This window comes from Rousettus aegyptiacus, unplaced genomic scaffold (genome assembly GCF_014176215.1).
Source record: "Rousettus aegyptiacus isolate mRouAeg1 unplaced genomic scaffold, mRouAeg1.p scaffold_m13_p_8, whole genome shotgun sequence".
In the NCBI taxonomy this organism is placed as follows: Eukaryota; Metazoa; Chordata; class Mammalia; order Chiroptera; family Pteropodidae; genus Rousettus; species Rousettus aegyptiacus.
Window position 1 is genome coordinate 17921786 of NW_023416311.1, and position 15354 is coordinate 17937139.

General features: G+C 54.5%; 2 protein-coding genes and 1 pseudogene across 11 annotated transcripts in view; all 3 read right to left on the minus strand.

The window, feature by feature from the left end:
• ATP2A1 (ATPase sarcoplasmic/endoplasmic reticulum Ca2+ transporting 1) overlaps window positions 1–4939 on the minus strand; it is an 18961-nt gene extending 14022 nt beyond the window's left edge. Inside the window, exons 1-4 of one of the 2 annotated variants that reach the window (XM_036225637.1) lie at window positions 3536–4939; window positions 1334–3449; window positions 1017–1034; window positions 534–616 (exon numbers count right to left, since the gene is read on the minus strand). In XM_036225637.1, the coding sequence (XP_036081530.1) occupies window positions 534–616; window positions 1017–1034; window positions 1334–1451 (219 nt within the window). In that variant the 5' untranslated portion in view covers window positions 1452–3449; window positions 3536–4939. Of the gene's footprint in view, window positions 1–533; window positions 617–1016; window positions 1035–1333 lie in introns of both variants that reach the window. The other variant, XM_016154971.2, reaches the window with a different exon arrangement.
• A 34-nt stretch (window positions 4940–4973) lies between these two features.
• Window positions 4974–5089, minus strand: LOC118607055 (annotated as a pseudogene).
• A 773-nt stretch (window positions 5090–5862) lies between these two features.
• Window positions 5863–14193, minus strand: SH2B1 (SH2B adaptor protein 1). Of its 9 annotated transcripts, none has more exons than XM_016154968.2 (10): window positions 14095–14192; window positions 11093–12114; window positions 10728–10829; window positions 10389–10480; window positions 10103–10278; window positions 8122–8325; window positions 7716–7927; window positions 7409–7577; window positions 6851–6950; window positions 5863–6670 (listed from the first exon to the last, which is right to left on the minus strand). In XM_016154968.2, the coding sequence occupies exons 2-10, from the start codon at window positions 12023–12025 to the stop codon at window positions 6634–6636; spliced, it is 2025 nt and encodes a 674-aa protein (XP_016010454.2). In that variant the 5' UTR covers window positions 12026–12114; window positions 14095–14192; the 3' UTR covers window positions 5863–6633. The 9 variants fall into 9 exon arrangements, with proteins under 9 accessions (XP_016010454.2, XP_016010445.2, XP_016010446.2 ...); XM_016154967.2 differs by having other exon boundaries at window positions 6503–6670; window positions 8113–8325; XM_016154963.2 differs by having other exon boundaries at window positions 6528–6670; window positions 7353–7577; window positions 8113–8325; window positions 14095–14193.
• Window positions 14194–15354: the final 1161 nt, after the last annotated feature.

Below are 15354 nucleotides of genomic sequence, written 5' to 3' on the forward strand. Positions count from 1 at the left end.
AGACAAGGACAGACAGGTGAGGCGTCTGGGCCTTCAGGAGCGTTTGGAGTCACCTGGCACCAGCAGCTCTTTCCTGCCTCTAGAAGGGAGCCTTTGCCTCGGCCAATCAGCACCCGGAGGGCGGTACAGGGGCACTAGGATGCTCCGGGATTGGTGGAGTGGTGCCTGCACTTCGGTATGCAGGGACTAGTGGTGGCCCAGAGTGGCAGCAGTGTCTGAGCCGGGGAGCCCTGCGCTCAGGGGTAACCCGAGCGCTTGAAGGCCTGGAAGCTTCGGGGGATGGCTTAGCTTCAGTGTTTTGGCTGTGAATACCCTTAAAGCTTAAAATAAAACCTCCCTGTGGGGTGTAGGGGAGGACAGAGGAGAATGCAAATGAGCAACCCATCCCAGAACCCCCTTAATTCTGGTCTGTAGAATAGGATGCTGAGGGCTCGGAAGACAGGAGCCTATGATTTGGAGCCCGCTCTGCCCAGCACTCTTCAGGTGCCCCATCCAACACCCCAGCCAGCCCCCGGATGCTCTCGCACACTTACAAAGGAAATGCAGGCAGCCAGGAGAAGGATCCGTACCAGGAGGTCTTCAAACTGTTCAATCACCAACTCCCACAGGGACTTCCCTGGGGGAAGAGGCAAGGGGAGGGCCCCAGGATTAAGATCCAGTGGATGAACAGCTGGGGCTCCAGGTACAAGCTGGGGTCCTGGGACTGAGAGTCCTCTGACTTCCAGCCTGGAACAGGAAGGTTCTGAGGTGATGGGCAGGCTACTTGGTACTGAGAAGGGCTGAGGGATCTTGCCAAGACTCCAAAAACAGGCTCTTCAAAGTGGTGGGCAGTTGTTGTTCAAGGGCTGGACGTCTCAAGGGGAAAGTGCCTGGAAACTTCTTCCCCCAGCCAGACTCTAACCTTTGGGGAGGGATATTTGCCCCAGGAGTCAGTAGGGAAAAGGCAAGGAGAATGGAGTGGGGCACAGAGGTGATGGGCAGTCACCTATGACAGCTCAGGGATTGCAGTAACTTACCTTCCTCAGCAGGGAGCTCTGCCGAAGGAAAAAGAAGAAAAGGACAAATTCATTTGGGGTTCAGTCTAATGCCCCCCGCATCAGGACTCTGTGGCTAAGGTAAGAGAATCAGGTCATCAAAAGGGCATCTGAGGTTCTCCAAGGTCATCCCACAAAGCCTCCCCAAACTCCAGGACCCTGTCCTCAGTCCTCTTCCCCCCTGCAGTCGTTGGACCATGGCCCAGCTCTTCCCCGACACCCTGGGGAAGCTCCAGTGTGTGTGTGTGTGGGGGGGGTGCAGGAGGGCATCAGCAGCTTTTCCTCCAAGGGACACTTACCGTTGGGGCCGTATTTCTCCAAATGCCGCTTAACTTGGTCCAAGGTGAGGCCTGTAGTCTCGCTCACCCCAAAATAGGCCAAACATTCTTCTGTGGTCTTGGAGTGTGCAGCCTCCATTGTGCTCCCTTCCTGGGGGCCAGGGGGCTGTGTGTTCCTTCTGCAGACTTCTCACGCGTAGGGGGCCTTCCTCAGTGTGTCCACCTGCTTGTTTGTCTGGGTTTCTTCCTTTTTCTCTCCTCTCGCCCCCCCAGGGCTTTCTTCCCTCCAGGAAGCTCTGACCCCAGTCCCACTTGCAGCAGCCGGCCACCCCCCCAGCCCCCAGTTGGTCCTTATGAGGGAGTGGGGGGGCCACACTCCCCCCTCCCCCAGATCAGGGATTGGCTGGCTGAGACTCCAGCAGGAGGGGTCAGAAGAGAGAGGTATTTCTGCTGACAGAGGGGGAACAGTGGGGCTGCAGCCTGAGATGTCACTCATGAGGGAAGTTAAGGTGGCCCCAGCCCCGGGGAAGGGGTGGGGGCAAGGAGAGACTTCACCGTCTGTCTTCTGCTACTGACCCCTCCCCCAGTTGCCTAGGCTCTCTCAGTGGCACTGAATTTCCTATTCCATATTCCAAACTCACCCTTCCAGTTCTTCTCTCAAACCCATTCTACTCTCGGCCCTTCTTTACCTTTCACCTTCCTCACAATCCCCCTCCCCATCTCATCCACCCTAAACCTGTTTCTGCTGTCAGTCTCCTTCCTCACCTAGTTTGTTGAAAGGGCAGCAGAGATACTCCAACCTCCAGGGGATTCAAGAGGGGAGAACATCTTTTGTGGGCCAAAGGAAGTGGCTCTGGAGGGACAAGGGGAAGCAGGGAGGGGAGAGGGTCAAGGGGACAGGGTAGAGGATGGTAACCCTACCCTAGGGAGGGGTTGCTGCAGCCATCAACAAGGGATTTAGTGTCCAGGCCCTGGTGAGCAAAGCCAGAACTGCCTGTCTCTCCCCTAAACTCCCCCCCCCCCCGCCCCAATCAGTCTAACTCAGCCTCTGAGAACACAGCCTTCAAGGCCCACCCCCCATTCCTAACAGTGAATACCCTCCCAAGAAAATGGAATACCCAGGCAGCAAGGTAACCCAAGAGGCTACGGAATGTGCTGATGGCAGAAGAGAAGGGATAAGTGTTTTAGGATAGGGGTGGGGATCACCCCAAGCCATAGAATAAGGGTCACCTCCATCCCACACTGTTCTCTCTTTAACCTAAGGGGTTTACCTGGCAGACCCCAGATGGCTTGTCGTCTGCACTCTACCTGGCTGTGAAGTATCTATCCTCAAAGTGAGTGAGGATCAGAGCTATGTGTTCAGGCTCTGGGCACACCCCATTAGAAGAAGCATGAGGAACATGGCATCAAGGAGCCTGGGGAAGCTGGTAAGGCAGACTCCAGATCAAAAGCATGGGGACAGGTCTAGGGGAATTAAGGACAGAACAGAGCTCGGGGAGCAGAAATAAAGCTGCCAGGGTCAGAGGGAAGTCTGAGGAGCAGTGGGGAAAAGAGACAGCAGGGAGCTGGCATGTGGCAGCCAGGTGGGTGGGGGCCCAAGGCTGGGTGCAAAGCCACAAGTTGCTGCTGAGCGGCTGGCCTTGGTGTCAGCTTCCTCAGAGAAGCAGCTGCTCCGAGCCCCCCACCCCCACCCTTCCTCTGGGATGGGGGCATCTTTTGGTTATTACCAGGGCAGCTGCTGGAGGAGCAGGAAAGCAGCATGGGGTGTGGGTAGGGGAAGAAAGGCAGACAGAGAATTTCCATGAGAGTGATAGTGAAAGGTCAGTGATCATGACCCGGACCTCAATTCCTTCCTCAGTTCAGGCCTGTTTCCTGAAACAATGAGGATTATAGACCACTGAATGGGTTCTCAAGACTGCTTCCCTCTGATGCTCAAGTTCCTAAGCAGACAATAGCACAAGAGACAGCAGGGCAAGGAAAAGGAAGTCCCATATCTGGGGAGTAGGTCGGCCAGCAGGGGTGGATGGCACTTAGGATTTAGGAGAGTGCAGTCTCCAGGATGAGCTGAGGACACGGTGCTCTTCCCTCCTTCATGGCTCAGATAAACCCCTCCCCTGAAGCAGAATCCTGCTGTGACCTGGGCAAAGGGGAGGGGGGTGCGGCTCAGACAAAGGCATGAGTGTCCATCGACAGGCACCTCCACCTGGCCCAGCACCCACCCACCTTCTTAGGCCAGTCAAGCTCAGCATCTGCCAAACCTTTTGCACTGGCTGGCTTCTTCACAACACCACCTGGAGGAGTGACGGGGTCACTGTCTTAAAGGAGCAGGAATGCCCAAACATGGAGAAGGGGGAGAGGACGGATCCCAGCTTCAAGGGAGTTGAGTGCATGAGGCAGAGGAAAGAAGGCAGGCTTTACAGGATACGGCTGCCAACAGGGCCCTTTAAGGTTAGTCATTTCTACCTCTCTCAACTTCCCAGAAGGGAAAACTGAAGCCAGCGAGGGAAAGCCACCAGCCAGGAGCTGCAAAAGGATCACCATCAGGCTGGGGCTATGACCTGGGATGGAGGAGAGCATAGCAACGAGGCACTGGCTCTCTTGGATCCTTCCTACTGGGGTCTCCAAGCTGAGTTGGAAGGTTTTTTCCCTCTCTGAAGGCTGAAGGGCATGGCGATAGAGCCCGGCCAATCCCTGACCAGTTCTGAACTTCAGTTGAACCATCCATAAGGGCTTAGAAGAAAATAGTCTCTTAAGGTCCTCCAGCAAATCTGAGGGTGGGTGGGGGTCCTTGTGCCCCTCCCCCACCCATCTTCAGCAGGCAAGTCCCAGAGAGCTGTCAGTGTTTAGGGGGAGGGGGAGCCTCGGAGAACCAGTTGCTGCTAGATTAGGAGAGGATCAGGTCCTGCTTACACTGGGGCGCCGCGGCCTTCACTCATCATCTCATTTTGAGAATATAGCACAAATCCCCAAACCATCCCACCTTTGTAAAGCCCATTCTATCCCCAGTCTTCTGAGGCCAAGGTTTGGGGGAGTCCCAGGGATTAGACAAAACTGGGAGAGCCAGCAGGTTTCCCCCCGGCTAGCCCCCAGCCTGGGTAGCCTGTGAGCCCAGCTGTCTCCTGTCCATCTCCCAACAGGACACAAGGCTCAGAATAGCAAGGTCATAAGCATGGGAAGGGCCTGGCGGTGGGGGCAGAAGCTGAGGGGTATGAGAGTATAGGCTCCACACTCTCATGTGAGGGAAAGTGAGAGGAACAATGGTAAGAGGCAGAGCTGGATGGAGGTCTGGAGGGGAGAGGGCCAAGAAAATGGGTGGGAGTCTTCAGAACCTGGCCCCTCCTTGCTGGCACCCACAACCTGCAGAGCTGAGAAGCCTAGGGGTGCCCTCCACTGGAGGAGGGCAGAGCCACAGTTCAGAGAGCAAAGCCTCGGTTAAATGGGTGGTGGGCAGAGGGAACACAAGAAGAGGGGAATTGTTACAAACTCAGATACCCACAGGGCCGGGTACTTTGAGTGAAGTGGTTTGGTGAGGATGGAGCACATGTGGAAGGTGGAGAGTGTGAGGCTGGATATTCTGATTTTCTTTCTATCTATCTATCTATCTATCTATCTATCTATCTATCTATCTACCTACCTACCTACCTTAGATATTTATTATTTATGCCCACAGCGCCTCGTCTTCCTAGGTGGTCTGCCACCCAAGCACTAACCAGGCCCAACCCTGCTTAGCTTCCGAGATCAGACATCGGGCTTGTTCAGGGTGGCATGGCCGTAGACCATGGACCATGGCTCCACTGGAGTACGAACCCAGGACCTTCTGCATGTAAAGCAGACATGCTAACCGCTACACTATGGAACCACGTCCTGGATATTCTGATTTTCAAGAGAAGCCAATAATCTGAACTTTTATATGAAATTCCAATGGAAACATTATTTAGGCCAAGCAAATCATTATCAGTAGCTCCCACCTAGATGAAACTTCCCCCTTTACAGATGAGGATACTGAGGCCCAGAGTGGCTATACCTTGCCAGGCTACGGAAAAAATGAGAGGCAAAGCCAGGAGTGGAAGCCAGTGCTCTTTGCCATCTGTCCTTCAGCTTCCCAGCTTGGCTCTGAGAAGGGGGGTGGTCAGCCTACCCTTGGGCCCCTCTTCAGCTAGACTCTGTGGCCGCCACATTAAATCTCTCCCAACACAGCTACTCCGCCCTCGCCCCACCCCCATGATCTGCCTGCTTTCTCTCCAGGGTAGGAAGCCTTGACTGAAGAATTCAGAGCAGGAGCTGTCCTTGGAGACTGTCAATCTTGCTGTTCACTGTCGGTTCCATTAAGAGACTTTGGCTGGAGACCCTGAGCAGCACTGCACTTACCACTCCACAAACTGGACAACACAGAGGACGATGGGCCGAAAGCACAGGACTGGGAGCAATGGGGACACAAGCTGACCCAGCCCTCTAGCCTCTCAGCCTTGGGGCTCCCAACACTGAGTGGGCTACCTTCCTGACCCACCTGTCCCAGCCCCCACTGCAAACACTGGCCACAACCACCAGGATGGAACTGAGATAAACCCTTTTATTTATTTATGCTTCTCCATTTTGTTTAAAACAACAACAACAACAACCACCTTAATAGTAACTGACAGCCCTTCCCCCTCACCCTTCCTTGGACTAGGTGGGGGGTGGGGTGATAGGGGTGGTTAATGGGGAAATGTCCCCCAGGGGTGGGGCTGACCATAAGAGCCCGTTGGGGAGGTAATGAAGCCCGACTCCCCTGCCCAGGGGACAGAGGACTTGTAGTGTATGAACTGGGGAGTTAACAGGGCTCTTGAACCTCTTCTTGTACCAACATATATGCCCTTGGCCATCAAAGGTCAAGAGGCACGTAGGGAGGAGAGACCTACTGCTCCTCTATGTCCTTGCCAGCCCATCTCAGGAACTGAGGAATGGGAGCAAGAAGAGTGGGGAAAGGGTGGGGTAGGGTGTCTCACACAAAGGAGTACTGGTTATTAATGGCTCTGGGATGGCCCCCTTCTTCTCCATCGCCCCCTAGTGGTAACTGCTGGAGCTGCACCATCGGGGTCATCCCCGGGGCCCCACCAGATCCAACACTTCCCTGGACTTCTGTGCCTGGTGCTATGGCCTCTTCCAATTCAACCACGGGGACCAGCTCAACCATGGGGACCAGCTCTTCCTGGACCCCTCCACTGCCCGCTTTCTCTTTCTCTTGCCTCTCTTTGGCTGCTGCGGCTGTTGCTGCCGCCACTTCTGGCGCCCCCGACGCCTCTTCTGCCCCAGGATGTAGGGGATCTGTCCATGAAGGGGGTTCAGGGGGCTGGGGTGGGTCGTGGGAGGTGTTCGGTTCTGGATAGGAATGGTAAGAAGACAGACTGATTGTGGAGGGAGGCGAGCTCTCGCAGCAGCTTCCCTTTCACTCATCCCCCCAGGAGCCATGTGCTATCTTCCCCACGCCCCATCTCCTGAGCAACCCCCCATCCATGGAAGATGGATCATGGGCGGTGGTGAGAAGAGGACCACACTTACACACAGTCACTCGCTCCGAAGGGCATGAGGGTGGAGGAGGCATCGGGGTAGCATCGATCTCCCTCGCACACCCCTGCATGGCTCCCGGCCTGCTCTCGGCCTGGGGGGGGGAGGGGCAATGTGGGGACAGATGGGACGTTGGGATGGGGAAAAGGGAGAGATCAGACAGGGACATCAAACATCAAGGGAAGAGGGAGGGGGAATCAGACCAAGCACTCCCAAGAAGGGCAGGCCCAAGGCAAGGTTGTGAGGACGGGCAAAGACAAGGCAGGGGAGGAGACAGACAAATGATGGAACAGAGGAGTCTGATGGAATGGGAATGCACCAACCCCCTCGCAACTTCCTCCCCAGCTCCGACCAGGAGCCCTCTGCCTTCCTACCTCATCTAAGAATACTTCTTTCCCTTTGACACCCCGACACACAGGAACTTTCTCTCCCTGCTCTCCCTAACGAAACCTCTCCTCCTCAAAGCCCCCCAACCCCACCTTGCTGGCACACACACCTCCTCAATTCTTGGGTGCACGGGCACCTCCTCCCCTGCAGACCTGCTCTGCTCACCCTGTCGCTGGGAGGACACGACATAGCTGCCAAGGACAACGTCGCTGGGGCCTCCAGACTCCAGAGGGATAGGGTGCACTCGGAAATGCTTAAGCATATCAAAAATGGACTGGAACCACAAGTGCTGGACCCGGCACTGACCCTCCTCATTCAGCGACAGACGCAGGTGCTGAGGGCAAGATGAACAAGATGAAGTGGGAGTCCAAGCCCCTGTCAGTTACAGGGCCAGCTCTCTGGGACAGAAATGTGCCCCCTCTCCACCCGCAAGCTCTCTGTGAAGAACAGGGCCTCTTCCTTAGTCACTCACCTTGGCCTTGCCCTGGAAGTTGAAAGTGAGGACGTATTCGCCCCGCCTCGTCTCACTCTGACGTACCAGAAAAACACCATGGGAGTCGGTGCCTCCAGCCAGTACTAACTGGGCAGCCTTGAGTCGAGAGAGCATCCCGTGGAACCAAGGATACCCTGAGAGGGGCTGGTCCCCCTCACTTCCCTCTGACTCCCCCTGGAACAGGAATGACCCTTCGGGAAGGAGAGAGGGAGGGAAATCGGGGTATCAGGGAAGCCTCCCCCATCATGGGAGAAGAAAGGTCTTGTTTTCCCTTCCTGCGTCACTTCCCTCCCCTTCAGTCAGATCCCTCAGGATCCCAAGAAAAGAGTTTCAGGTTGACGGACATCGGGGCGTGAAGGCAGAAATGCACTCACACCTCTGGTACCTGTGGCTGTTTCCGGAGTGTCCAGGGGTGGGTAGGGGGCCGAGAGGGGATGACCTGTCCCTGCTGGGGGTCCCTCTTCAATGGGGATGCGGGGGGGCAACTCTGGGGGAAGCAATTCCATTGAGTCAAAATGGGAGGCGGCAATGGAGGCAGAACTGGGGGAGATGGATGCCGAGGGACGGTCTGAGAGGCCACCATACGCCCCTAGAAAAAAAGTATGAGGGCAAAGTTGAGAACTAGAAAAGCTACTCTTTGGCAGGACCGGTCTGCCCACGCTGCCTCCCGCCACCCAGCCTGCCCCGTGTGCACTGGCAGGGTCGACCAGCTGAAATGCTGGATCCTTCTCTAGGCACAGATCTCAGATGTTTTTTCCCCAACAACTCCTAATTTATGTTTCACACAATGCTCAGCGACTACAGTTAGTGCAATGAGGTCCTAGAATCTAAAAGTGCCTCTTTTTTTAATCAACAGCTGAAATTATAGCTATTGTAGCAGAAGCGGGTGGCAGAATCCCTTAAATACTTTTGCATTAAAAAGACATCCTGGGCCCTTGAGCCCTTTGAGCTGCTCTTCTCTTGCTCAGGCTGCTTCCACGTCTGGAAGCGCAATGCACTTTCCCCATCTAAAAAGCTATTCTTTTTTGCTGTCAGAATAAAAAAAGGCATCCTGTTTGGCCAACAGGACAAAGCCTCCAACTCTGAGAGGCATCGAAGATCCTCCATCTAGCAATCTCTCCAACCTAACCAATTTGATCTCCACATTAACTCATATTCACTATCCTCTATGTTAGCCCAATTATCTCACCTAATTTTTCCAAATCTCCTGGGCTCTCCACGCCTCAGGTCTCTACTCTCACCGTGTGCTTCCTCCAAGCCGTGCTCTTTCCCCTCATCTTCTCTGTGTAGTATTCCCTGTTTGTTCCACCTTCCCCGATTCTCTTCCTCCTCTGAGGTCCTAAGGTACACTGTACTGCTCAGAGGACACTAAGCACAGGCCCTCCATTTCAGAGTTCTGCTTTTTAGAATGACGTCTTGCTAACTCAGCTAGACTGTGAGCTCATGGAAGACAAGGAGCTCATCTCAGGGATGTCTGTGTTCTCCCATTGTGACCCAGAGACTAGCACAGACAGGTAGGTACTAGGTCGTTCCTGAACGTCTGCTGAGTCCAAGCCTGAGCCTACAGGAACGTGCACACAGTCACACTCAGAAGACAGGTATATGTGCAGCTCAGAGAGCAGTGGCTCAGCATCAAGCTGGCACAGTCCCAGTTTTTGTCAGGGACTTTTGGATGACATCAGAAAAGCCATTTCCTTCCTTGGTATTAGTTGCCTATGAACCAAGGGGACTGGAACTGATAACTTGTAAGGTCCATTCCATCTTTAAGATTCTATAATTCATTTCGGTCACTGAATATAACTGTACGTTAGGCACTGTGAAACTAAAATTCAGAATAGAGGGTCAGGGAGAAAGAGTGCGGCGAAGTCCAGAGAGGTTAACTAGGGCCAGGCAGACACAAGTCCTCACGTGTTTATGTGTGCGGGTAAGGGTATGCGTGTATCTGGTCAAGCCCAGAAGGACAGGTAGTCAAAAGGAAACTTGGTGCCACTGACAAACAGAGGCAGAGTAAGAGCAAAATAAAGATGTGTACGAAGTGTTCGGAATTTGGAGAAGAAAACTGTTTTCTGCAGCCAGAGTGATGCTCTGCATAAGGCTTAAAGGAAAGGTGGTGGCGCTGGGCATACGAAGTCAGACAGGAGTTTGCTTGGGGCTTTGTGTGGGGTGGTGATGCTGATGGTCCTAAATGACAAATGGTGGCTTGGCATGTTCAGGGACAGAAGACAAACACTAGGAGGGTGGGGGTGGGTAGCTGAGGAGTAGGAATGGGGTACACAGTAGTCTGGAGAGAGGGCCTGGGACCTGACAGCAAGGGGTCTTGCATGGAAGCTTCTGAGGTTCACAGCTCTCTAATGCTCCACCCTTACCCTGTGACAGGCGGTCGTTGCTCTCGCTGGGTCCCAGCAGCAAATCCTGGCTGGGCAGACTCTCTGAGTGATTCAGGCAAGGTAGTTCCAGGCTGTCTGTGTTCTCCCTTGTAAGAAATGAGGTCCCAGGGGCCAGAGGGAGGGTCATGGGACGGGGACTGGTAGCAGGGCAGGGTCTGCAGAGACACGGAAAATGGTACTAAGAGGAAAGTCATCAGGTAAGTGGCACAAGGCTGCTCCCAATCCTGACCCCTGGTCCCTCAGTGACAGAAGTCAGACTCCTCACCCTGGGCTCAGGCATTCTTGGATGTCGGACACCCAGGCCTTCACATGTTGCGCATCAGCTGTCTCCAGGATATATTCTGAGGAGCCTTCCACCTATGGCAACGAGAAGAGGCCCACAGGCCATTTCCAGGTCCTGAGGCCTTAATCCACCCCTAACGAGAACAAGAACATTCTCTCTCTTCTCTCTTCCTCCCAGAAAAGCTGCAGCCCCAGGAATATACTCCCAAGGCACCTGACATCTATGCACCTCCTTCCACCAATATCCTTTGCTTATATGGTGCTAACAGCTTTCGCCCCAACGTGAGCACTCCAACAGGGCAGGAGAACTCAGGGTTCCTACCTTAACCACAAATGTGTTCTCCCGGTCAGGCATCTCCAGGGCTGTGGTTGTCCGCACATCTGTGATAGTGGAGCAGGGGATGCTGAGTCGAGGCCGAGATGCCTAGGTTGGAAGAGAACGAGATCCGTATTTTCGGTGGGCAGATAGCATCTTTCCCTTCCCTCCAGAGATTCATCTTTCCCTCTACACCTTAAGGGAGTTAGACAAGAGGGAATAACAACTATTTTTCAGTCATGCCCACAGCTACTAACCCAGAGTCAGGAGCTTGCTTTAAAAACCAAAGCAAGCAAAGCTATGGACGTGGCTGTTACCACTCTGGCAGCTCAATTGTTTGCTCCCAGGCACCACCCTCCTCTGGGCCTCACCTTGGGTGGTACAAAGAACTCCAGACGACTTCCTCCTCCTCCTTCTCCTTCACTTCGAAGCAGTAAGCGACACTTCTGCCACTGAAGTTGCCCTCCTCCCCCTGAGGTAGGCCCAGCTGCCCCTCCTCCCCGGCCCACTCCAGCTGGGTCAGGGGCTGCCTCTTCAGCCCCCATGAAACTCAGCAGCTCTTCCCTCTGCACTATCCCTGCTCCATCCTTCACAGTCCCTCCTCCCCGACTGAGTCTCAGCCTCTCAAAACGGTGAGTCCATCTGTCCCCTGGGGATGTTCCATCACTAACCAGTCCCCTGCCAATGATCCCAGCTCCACCAGAGGAGTTGGAGTTGCTGTTTCCACCTAAAACTGGGGGGCCTGATGAAGTCTCTAGGGGCCCAGCTGGGGAGGGAGGGTCAACGGTCCCCCGCCACTGCAGAATGCCACGAACTGAACCACGGACGGAGCGACCCACGGAACGGAGGGAGAAGCGCTTCTTTAGCTTCGGCTTCGAGGAGGTTGTAGATGAGGAAGAGACTGAGGAAGGGAGGGGGCCGGCCAGGTCCTCCGAAGATCGAGATGGGCCCAGCACAGCCAGGGGCCCGCCTACCCTGCAGGTCTCAAGGGACAGGTCATGTGGTGGGATCTCCACACCAGGACTCAGAGGAGCTAGGATGGGCGGTGAGAGGGAGCCAGAGGCTCGGGCCACCTCAGCTTCAAAATGCTGCAGGAAGAGCTCAGCAAAACGGCGGGAGAAGGCAGCCTCAGCCCCTGCATATTGGGGGTGGGAGGCTAGGTAGAGGCGAAAACGGCGGGCAAAATCCAGGGCAGCCGCCCGGGCATGGGACTCGCAGAACTCCCGCCAACTAGGGGGAGGGGGTAATGGCAACAGGGGAGGAGAGGGGGAGGCCCCATCCTCTGGGGAAGGGGCACCATTCATGATGGTCCCCAGGAGGTGGAGAGGGGGAGCCTGTGGGGAGGGGCAGCAAAGAGGGAAGCGGCCAGAAGACACGGGGTGAGCGGCAGCAGCTGCGGAAGGAAGAGAGGCACATATACCGAGTCACTGCTGAGGTGGGACTGGGGGCAGAGCCCCACCCAAGCCAGACTCCACACTCTGGTTTAGACTCCTCAGAGAGCAATGGGGAAGAACACCGAAGTGCTGCCCTTCCCTTTCCCAGACCCTCGCATCCCACAAGCCCCACGCAACTGGCTCCCCAGCGTCCGGCCTGCACTTATCCTGCCTTCCCAACCCATTTTCCCAGGCTTTGGTTCCAGGAGTGATAAACAGCTGTGGAGCACCTCCCTCTAAAAAGGAATCCCCTTCACATCACATCCCTTCTCTAAAACAGATCTTCCGGTAGTTATTACATGCTCCCCACGTGCTGTTCTTACCTTTCCCTATAAGAGGTTTTAATAACTTCTATATCAGGTGAGGAAACCGAAGCTCAGAAGAGTTTCAGACCTCCAAGTCTACTGTTTTTCCCACTGCACAGTCTCTGTCCCCAGAGACTGGCGGGACCAGCCTTAGTCATAGCCCTTTACTGTCCCAGCTCTCAGGGGAGCTGGGCCTGCAGAGTTTAGAGACCCTGCGTCATGTATCCTGAGGTCCAGCTCTGAAGATGGAGGTTGCTCATTGAGGAGGGTGGATGGATGATGGACTGAAACAGCGAGCGTCTTGAAAGCTAACCCAAGGGCCCAGCACCCAAGCACTGTGTGAGGAAGGCTTGGAATGGTTATAGCCCACTTCTTTGGTGCCCCTTTAGTTTGAGGCTCAGAGGCGGCAGCACCAGGTGAGGAAAGACTATAGGTTGGGTCAGGGCAAGTCTTTGCTGACCATAAAGTACATAACACATAACAAGGAGCTGGGAACTAGGACTTTTCACCTCCCTCTTCTCTCACTGAGGAGTGTACCCTAAAGGCTGATTAGCCTGCTGGTTAAGGCCATGGGTTATGGAGTTAGACCTAGGATGAAATCCAGGCTCTGCCACCTATTAGCTGTGTAATCTTGAACAAATTACATGTCCTCTCTGAGCTTCAGTTTTTGTATCCATAAAACAGAACTAATGATCCTTAACCCTAGAATTGTTGGGAGAATTAAATGAAACACACCAGTGCTTAACACGAAGCAAGCACACAATAAATGACTGCCATTATTACTACATTTACAGGTTCCGATTTTCTAAAAGAGAAGTTAGAGAAGCTTTCCAAGGTTCTACAACTAGTAAATGGCAGAGCTGAGTATGGAACATACAACCCATAGCTCTTTTGTTAGTGCTCCTCCCCCATATTTTACTGGAAGATGACTGGCACCAGGACTGGGACAAGCGCAGCTCAGAGAAGTCTCCCCAAAACCTGATTCCTGCTCAGACCCACAGTCAGCCACCCCTCCTCCTCCTCGGACTAGGCGCTACACACTCAGATGGCTCTAGCCATTGGGACAATTCCAAACCAACGAAAAGAAGCCAGGAGATGCGAGAGTAATGGAGCACAGGGGAACTGAGCCAAGAGGTGCGGACACAGCAGAGAGTCCAATCTCCAGGCAGAGGCCACCTCGGCTTACACAGGCCCACCCAACCCTCTGCACCACAGGCAGACCCAGCCCCCTCAGGCCCGCTGACCCTGAGGCTCCTGAGCTGGTGACTCAGTTTATCTTCTGTCAAGCAGGACTCTGACACATTTTCCCGGTGCACCTGCCTCTTGGCTCAGTTCTGGTATCTCCCGAAGAGCGGGTGGTGGAGGGTGCAGGCTCCGCTCCTGGCTCGGACCCTCCCGGCTCGGTGCAGTCCACTCTGACCCGACCCTACACCTTGGACACCCTTCACCCGCCCATTCCCCGGGGCCGCAGTCTCCTGGGGACCAGCTCTGCCTGCTACACTCTCCGGGGTCGAGGGTCCCTCCTGCCTCTGGCCTCCCACGCCCTCTCCCACCCAGCTCCCCTCGCAGTCGCCAGGGCCGGGTCGCGGAGAGGGAAGAGGGACTTGAAGAGGGGGGTTCCGGTTCCGGTCCCACCTGCATCTCGGTCCCCGCGGTTAGCTCCGGCGGCGGCGGCAGCTCCCGCTCCCTGCCCCCCCTCCGCAACTAGCTCCCAGCCTGGTTCTGCGCAGGCGCCGGAACCCCCTTTCTCGTCACCGAAGGAAGCGACCATAGAGAAGAGCAGCGAGAGGGAAGGGCACCTTTACACTCACTTCCGCCATTCTCCCACTCCACTCAACCCTTAAGACCTAAGGGGTGTGTAATTCTTGGAGGGCTCGATGACAGAAGCAGCCTTAGGAGAGAGCTGGGTCCCAACAGATCGTTTTCCCAGAAGAAATTTGGGACAAAGGAGAAGAGTCTACCATAGAGAAGCCACTTTAGAGGATAGAGTCCCGAGGCTCCTGAGCTGGTGGCTAGAGTGGTCACAGGGTACTGGAAATGAGCGAGATGAGAAGCTCTTTGACGGGCCTGCTGCCTAGAGCGCCTAGGCCTGAGGCTGAGGGCTTCGCGGACACCGCCCCCAAAGAACGGGACAAGAAAAGGCGGGTGACCTTGGTGAGGCCGCGCGAGGGGGCGGAGCCTGAACTTGCGACCTTGGCTTCTCTGAGGAAAGGGACTGGAGATTACTCCAATCTGAGACAGGAAATAAAGATGGGGGACAGAAATAATGAAGTCAGTTTTGGATGTGCTTGTGGACTTCAGGAGGCAGGTGGACGTAAAAGCTGGAGCTCAGGAGAGCCATCAAAGCCAGATACAGAAATCGAGAAACATTAAGGTGTAGAGAGTAGTTGAAATCATGAGCACAAAGAGGTCTTCTGTCAATCCTCTCTCACTGACCAGCTCCAACTGGCCTAAGCATTAAAAGAACCTGTTTGCTCAAGGAATTGAAAAGTCCAGAGTGGATTAAACTTCTTCAGGGCCAACTGAATAAAAAGGCCAAAAGATACCAGGAACCTGTGGTTCACTTTCTTTAGGCTCTGCTTTCCCCATGCATATGGCGGACTCCTCTCTTAGTGGCAAAATGGCTTTTCATAGCTCCAAACTTAAGTCCCAATACCTTAGCAAGTCCAGTAGAAGCATGACTCTTCTGAGATTTTCAATAAAATTTTCAGAGTCAACTTTAGCTTATTGGTGTGGAGTAAGTGCTCATCCTGGAACACAGAGGCAAGTGACCCAAGGGTTTGGAGATGCGTAAATGCCTCAATTCACACAAGAATGTTCAAGGCTGAGGCTACCAGATGGAGTTATAAAATTTCATTGGTCAAGCTCTGGCTTAGCCATTCTTAATCCTCCAAC

What these genes read in the sequence shown, in the direction of transcription:
- SH2B1 (XM_016154959.2), bottom strand. Translation starts at nt 12,025, where the DNA reads ATGAATGGTGCCCCTTCCCCAGAGGATGGGGCCTCCCCCTCTCCTCCC. An exon ending in AGTTCTTTGTACCACCCAAG is followed by an intron (nt 10,830 to 11,092) that starts GTGAGGCCCAGA and finishes CTTCCAACCTAG; the next exon opens with GCATCTCGGCCTCGACTCAG. An exon ending in AACAGCCACAGGTACCAGAG is followed by an intron (nt 7,928 to 8,112) that starts GTGTGAGTGCAT and finishes TCCTTCCCGAAG; the next exon opens with GGTCATTCCTGTTCCAGGGG.